The sequence below is a fragment of the Trichomycterus rosablanca genome, chromosome 7, assembly GCF_030014385.1.
Source record: "Trichomycterus rosablanca isolate fTriRos1 chromosome 7, fTriRos1.hap1, whole genome shotgun sequence".
NCBI classification, from domain to species: domain Eukaryota; kingdom Metazoa; phylum Chordata; class Actinopteri; order Siluriformes; family Trichomycteridae; genus Trichomycterus; species Trichomycterus rosablanca.
This window is the reverse complement of record NC_085994.1, coordinates 25,687,586-25,693,585: the sequence shown is the minus strand read 5'-3', so window position 1 is coordinate 25,693,585 and position 6,000 is coordinate 25,687,586. Positions and strand designations below refer to the sequence as shown.

The following is a 6,000-nucleotide window of genomic DNA, read 5'->3' as shown; positions in this document are numbered from 1 at the left end:
TCAGTTTATCAAATTGTTTGTGAAATTACTGTAACTGTAAATAAGTGGAATATCTAGAAGCAACACCAGCTCAGCTCTGGATTGACAGGGTACATATTCAGTTCCAGTCTAGTTAAATCTTTACCCAAGCTAGAGGAACACAATTTTTCTAGTGTATGCTCTAGCATAAAGTTTAAGCATTGCAGTCTCTTGCGCACAAAGTAAGATCCTTAAGGAAAAGATTTGGGGTGATATGGAATGGGACCAGGGTGTTGCGCCATGATGACCAATACCTGACTGTGACCGTCTTGTAGGTGAGTAAACAAAAATCTTTTTAGTCATTTGTCATGTTCCAAAATCATTTGAAAGTGGATGCTGTTAAACCAGCAGATACATTTAAGATCTGTGGTTTTGGAGTAAGATGTTTAAAAATATAAGGATCTAATGTTTGCCCACTTACTGTCCACATAAGTTTGTTCAAGTAGTGTATCACACTGTCTTAAAATAATCCAAAATAATACTAAAAAAGTCACAAAGTAGTTTTATTTAGCACCCGAGGAAACACGTTTACAAAAACAATATATGTAACAACCCTGACATCAGATAATAGCTTTTACATATAAATGTAGTAGATTGTGTACCAGGTAAATGAGGTTCCATCTCAATAGTTTTGCCTCTGTTCCATTTTCTTAAATACAGCACTTAATCACAGACTTCAGATTATGATGTAGAGCAAATGTTGCACTGGTTTGGGACAGAACCAGTGTTTGGATTCGTCCAGCACCATCTCATTTTGTGCTGGGCTCGTCATTAGAAGCGCACTCGTACCTTCCACGAATAGGTTGTCAAAACCTTGTTTTTCTTCTTTACGATGCAGGTGTATGTACCCTCGTTGATAGCGTTAGCCACAATGATAATGTGGTCGTCCTTCAGGGTGATGTAGCCAGGATGAGAAAACTCCAGCAGCTCGCTGTCTTTATACCAGCTACAAAAAAAAGGGTGGTCAAGGTTAGTGGGTTATGAATAAACTTCAAAGATATGGACAATGATTAAGAAAATTGATGAACACAATATATTTGACCATTTATAAAAGCATCCAAACTGCGTAATAAAACGTTTCTACTGGGGAAGGTGCGAAATGGTTGCTATTGTATCCCACGTTGTTGATAGGTTTGTTATTGCTAGGTGATTGCAAAATTAACTCACCTCACTTTTCCCTGCTTTGAAGCAATTTTCTTTCCACAGCGGAAGGTAAGTTTTCTTCCCTCAGCCACCAGCTTATGTTTGGTCCGTGGCGGTGTCCGAGTCGGCGCAAGTGTGGGAAACGGGAAGGCTGTTTGAGCAATGCGACAATGTCAGTACTTAGCACTTAATGTATGCATGTTTGCAAAACTTTGGGCATCCCTGGACAAATGAAATATTTATTCATTTTTGTAAGCAAAAAAGTAGTAAACCAATACAGCTGCCACTTTATATCTTACCTTTCTTACCTCAAACTTAATACTTGTGAAAAATATCTGTAAAGCATAGGAGTGGCTGTCATACTGTGTGGCTGCCAGTGGCACATGAAATTTCACACATGTAAATGGAACAATGTATTTCACTAAATGTCAGCAAATTCTGGCAATAAATGTGACAAAAGACATGCAAGTTTATGGAATTGCCTTTACAGTCCCCTAAATTTAACATGCTTCAAGATCTGAAATTAGGATTTAAACACGATCTAAAATGCCTGAATCCAAGTGTTAGCAAGTTGGTGTAATTTACCGCTGTGCCACCCGAGTGCCCACAGTTACAATTTTTTTATGTATTTGCAATTTGCAGAAAATGGTTGGCTTTTAAGTTAAAGACTTTTTTCTCTTTAAAAATAAAAGAGATTGTCACCTGGCCATGAGTGCCCAAAAGTTTGCATATAACTGTATAACATCTTTACGTATTTTGAAACATTTTACGCCATGTCCATTAAAAATCCAGATTGCTTAATGGCTGAATGAATTCATTTATTATAAGAGAACAGCTTTATAGTAGATCTTGTCAAAAGTTTCATTTCAGTTTAGTTTTATTATGTCTGCAGAAGCCAAATAGGCAGAAAAGTTGCATTAGGGAATCAAAAGAAGCCAAAATAAAAATGTAGATGAAAGTATTAACATCACAGCAGATGCTCAGTTATGACTTCATTATTAATGTCAGCATTTTCCAACCTTGAGATTCAGATTGGGTCACAAGAGAGATTTTATACCTAATACTTATTTAATACTTATTGAATACACATTTAAAGTAATAATTTGGTTTCCTTTTAGATTACATTTTGCTATTTGTTTTATTTTGAGCTCCAATCATGCTATTGGTTAATTTGCATTTTCTCTGGCCCCATTGCAGCACATCGCCCATCTGGCTGTGAAGAACTGGTTTAATAAGTGAAGTTTGTTTTTTCATAGTGTTTATTTATAACAATGCAAAACATTTTAAAATCCTGTGTTCTAAACACTGGCTCATGGACATGGTATAAGTAAGATAACAGCTGTTGAACTGTCCGGTACAAGGAAATAATGAACTCGGCGGAGTACTTCTTTCCTCCATCTCATCCATTATTTCCTTATAACAGGACACTTCTTTGGCTGTCGTCACGTACTTCTTTAAATCTTCACATTCTGATGTTTGACCAAACTCCCTTTACTTTCTAGAAAAAGCAAAACTGATCTGCCAGAACCAACCTCAGACACCACTGTTTAAAATTTACACTCATTCTGAAAATAAACTAACGATCACGTTATACACAATTACTTGGAATCTTCACTGACTTCTAAGTGAGTAACCACACTGCTTATGCTTTGGTCGCTGTCCACACAAAATGGATACTAATTCATCAAGCGCTCAAGCCACATTCTGAGATTCCAGCGGTTTGTATTCACATGTTCCTCTACAGACCCAATTTTACCACAAGTGCAATAGGAACCAGATTATCCCCACCAGGCTTGTGGAAGCAATCATTCCCGATGTTTTCTTGTAGGTGATGAATTTTTCAGCTAAACGCTTTACAGATTTGTAAACAAAAGACTTTTAAGCTTATAGAATCCCTGAATGTGTAGTTTTAGTTGATGTACACTTACAACTGTAGATATATAAAGGAAAAACCAACATAAAGTAGCTTAGTAAGGTGCTTTTAAAAATAATTAATGTGTAGTTTACGCAAAAATGTAAACAATTAGGAAAGGGATAAATAATATTTCATGCCATTACATTCTGGTAAATTAGAATACTCAATTTAATTGATATTTCTATTATGATTATAATACTTAATGTAAGGTGCTTGGGTGGTGCAATGGTAAAGTACGCTAGCCCTCTACCGCTTCAATCCAGAGTTTTAATCTCCAGTGGTTCTATAGGCCGATCGAGCTTCTACAGACATGTCGGCTATGTTTGAGGGGGGATGACCAAGACCCTGCGATGGATTCTATATCTTCTGCCACTTGTCTCAGCCAGACACAAGGAGTCGCTGTAGCAGGGTCAAGAACATGAATCCTAATTCGGCCTTCCCTTAGACACACTCATGGCACAGTGGGCTAGGCTGGCGGAAAAGGGATAGTATATTAGACTCTGGCCCCACCCAACTGCTTTTTAATTTTTAATTTTTTTTTATTATATACTTCAATATGTTGTTTGCTTTATACAGTAACAGTATTAGTAATAATAATGATGTACAAGAATCCAAGTATCTGAACCTGACATTTTAACTTGCATGAGGAAAATCTCCCTATTTCTGAGCTTTCAACATTTTCAGTAAGATTCTGTAACCAAAGCTGCTAAATGCACCTGCAAGAACAACTTATGTTTCTCAGCTTGGCACTTTTCCAACACTCATCTTTGCTTCCAGATTTTCTTTTGGATAGTTGCTGTAGTTGAGTAACTGATATTTTGCTCCCCTGTTACTGATAACCAATGGATTTATTTCAGCATCTGTTCTGAAGAATTGAACTTCTCTTACCGTAACAGAAATCACAGCTGTGTGGGCAGTGCTTCTGCATAAGCTTTCTTTTGCTTTCGCAGTAGCCTTTCCTGGCCCAGGCAGGGCAGATAAATAATCTATCCAGACATCCTGACAGGAGAAACATAGAGAAAAATGAGGAAAGAAGTAAAATAAGCATGAAAACAAGAACTTAAAAAAGAATTCATGCATTGGTTTAAAAAAGCAAGTGCTCTGTTATGCATGTTACATTTAATGATGTCACACTATTAAACCAAACATGCTTTTAGACAATCAGAACCAGAGTTAAAACAACACATTTTGTCCAAATGTTTTTTTCTTCTTTTGGTTGCTCCTGTATTCAGGGGTTTGCCACAGCTCATACTGGTCCGTATAATACCTCAGTTGACACTGTTTTACGCTGGATGCCTTTTCTAATGTCTGTGTAGACACCCAATAGGCTGATAGCACTGCTGACATAATTTAATTTATTCTAAGAACAACATTTTCAACAGGCAAATAACCTCATAAAAACCGCTTGTTTTTATAATTGCTAAAACAAAAAATTCTTAAAGTGTCATTACTGTATTGTGTTTGTAGTTTTTTTTCTATTTATTAATTCATTTTCTCCAATTTAGCATAGTCAACCTGTCTTCCGCTGCTGGAGATCCCTGATTGCATTTGAGGAGGGTATGTTGCTACTCACGCCTCCTCCGACACGTGCGCAATCCTAGCAAACCCCTTCTTTTTGCCCATGCTTTCTGCACAGGCGCCTCTATCTGATAATCAGGGTCCTTGCACAGCGTTCGAAGACCCCACCCACATAGTCCGGTCATCCCGCCTAGCAGACACAGAGGCCAATTAGAGTCTGCTGCAGGCACTGCCAATTATGCCCACTAGATGGCGCCCAGTCAACCGGTGGCAATGCCGAATTTCGAACCGAGGAGTTCAGACTCTCGGCACTGGTGTGCTAGGGGAATATCCCTCTGCGCCACCTGGGCGCTGTAGTTCTTAATTTAAATAAAACTATATTTGTGGGGTGAACAAGTTGTTATTAAATGACTGAAAAGATTGCAAAAATATTTCTAAGGCTCTATGACTCCTTTGAACCACAGTGAGAACCATAATTGTGTGTACTGGCTGACCTTACAGTTGCAGAAAAAAATCTAATGAGCCACAGACATCTCTAGCCTTACCTATGGCCAGTCTTTATCTCTACCATATAAGGAAATAAACTATCCAAGAAAATCATCAATGCTTGCCTGGTTTTTGTAAAAACGAACCTGAATGATGCCCAACACAACAATTATTTTACACAAAAAGGACCCTGGCCGCCCAACCGGGGAATCAAACCTGAGCCCTTCTTGCTGTGAAGTGACAGTGCTACCCACTGTGCCAATGTGTTGCTCTCATTTCAAAACATTTCTTTTTAAATCATTCATTTGTGTTTTATAACAAATTTGTTTATTTATGCACCATAAAGTCGGTGTAGACCCCAAACGTCATCTTGTGTTATGAGTTTTCGCCCAGTCAGAGTAGCGTTAAGATGCATGATGGCTGTGGGGTTCTGCGAGTGCATCAGACCCAGTGCATGTCCAATCTCATGAGCTGCTATGTGCACCAAGTCAGTCAGCCAGACCCCTGCTCAGAAAAGACAAAAAACACATTTTTATTCATTTATAAATATATATTTTTTGCATTTTTACCCAATTTTCCTCCCAATCTAGTCGTATCCAATTACCTGATTGCTTTACGATTCCTCTCTACTAATTTTGACCTCCACTCTGATTAAGAAGAGCTGTGACTAACACACGCCCCCTCCTGCAAGAGGCGAGTTTATATGTGGATCAGCTTTGTGTACAAAGAGATACAACCTGATCCTTATTATCCCTCGTCTTCTGTACAGGCGCCATCAATCAGCCAGAAGAGATTGTAATTGCATTAGTTATGAGGAATCCCCCCCCCCCCCCCCGAACAAGAAGCCAATCGTTGTATGTGTAGGTGCCCAGCCTGCCGAAAGGCATTTCTGAAATGCCAGCTCTTGTGTGCTAGCATGT

General features: G+C 38.5%; 1 protein-coding gene across 1 annotated transcript in view; it reads right to left on the bottom strand.

The window, feature by feature from the left end:
• Positions 1-513: 513 nt before the first annotated feature.
• The window catches only part of mmp23ba (matrix metallopeptidase 23ba), a 32,184-nt gene continuing 26,697 nt past the window's right edge, over positions 514-6,000 (bottom strand). The window contains exons 5-8 of the mRNA XM_062998550.1: positions 5,420-5,584; positions 3,965-4,075; positions 1,186-1,312; positions 514-964 (exon numbers count right to left, since the gene is read on the bottom strand). Coding sequence (XP_062854620.1) covers positions 790-964; positions 1,186-1,312; positions 3,965-4,075; positions 5,420-5,584 — 578 coding nt within the window. The 3' untranslated portion in view covers positions 514-789. The remainder of the gene's footprint in view (positions 965-1,185; positions 1,313-3,964; positions 4,076-5,419; positions 5,585-6,000) is intronic.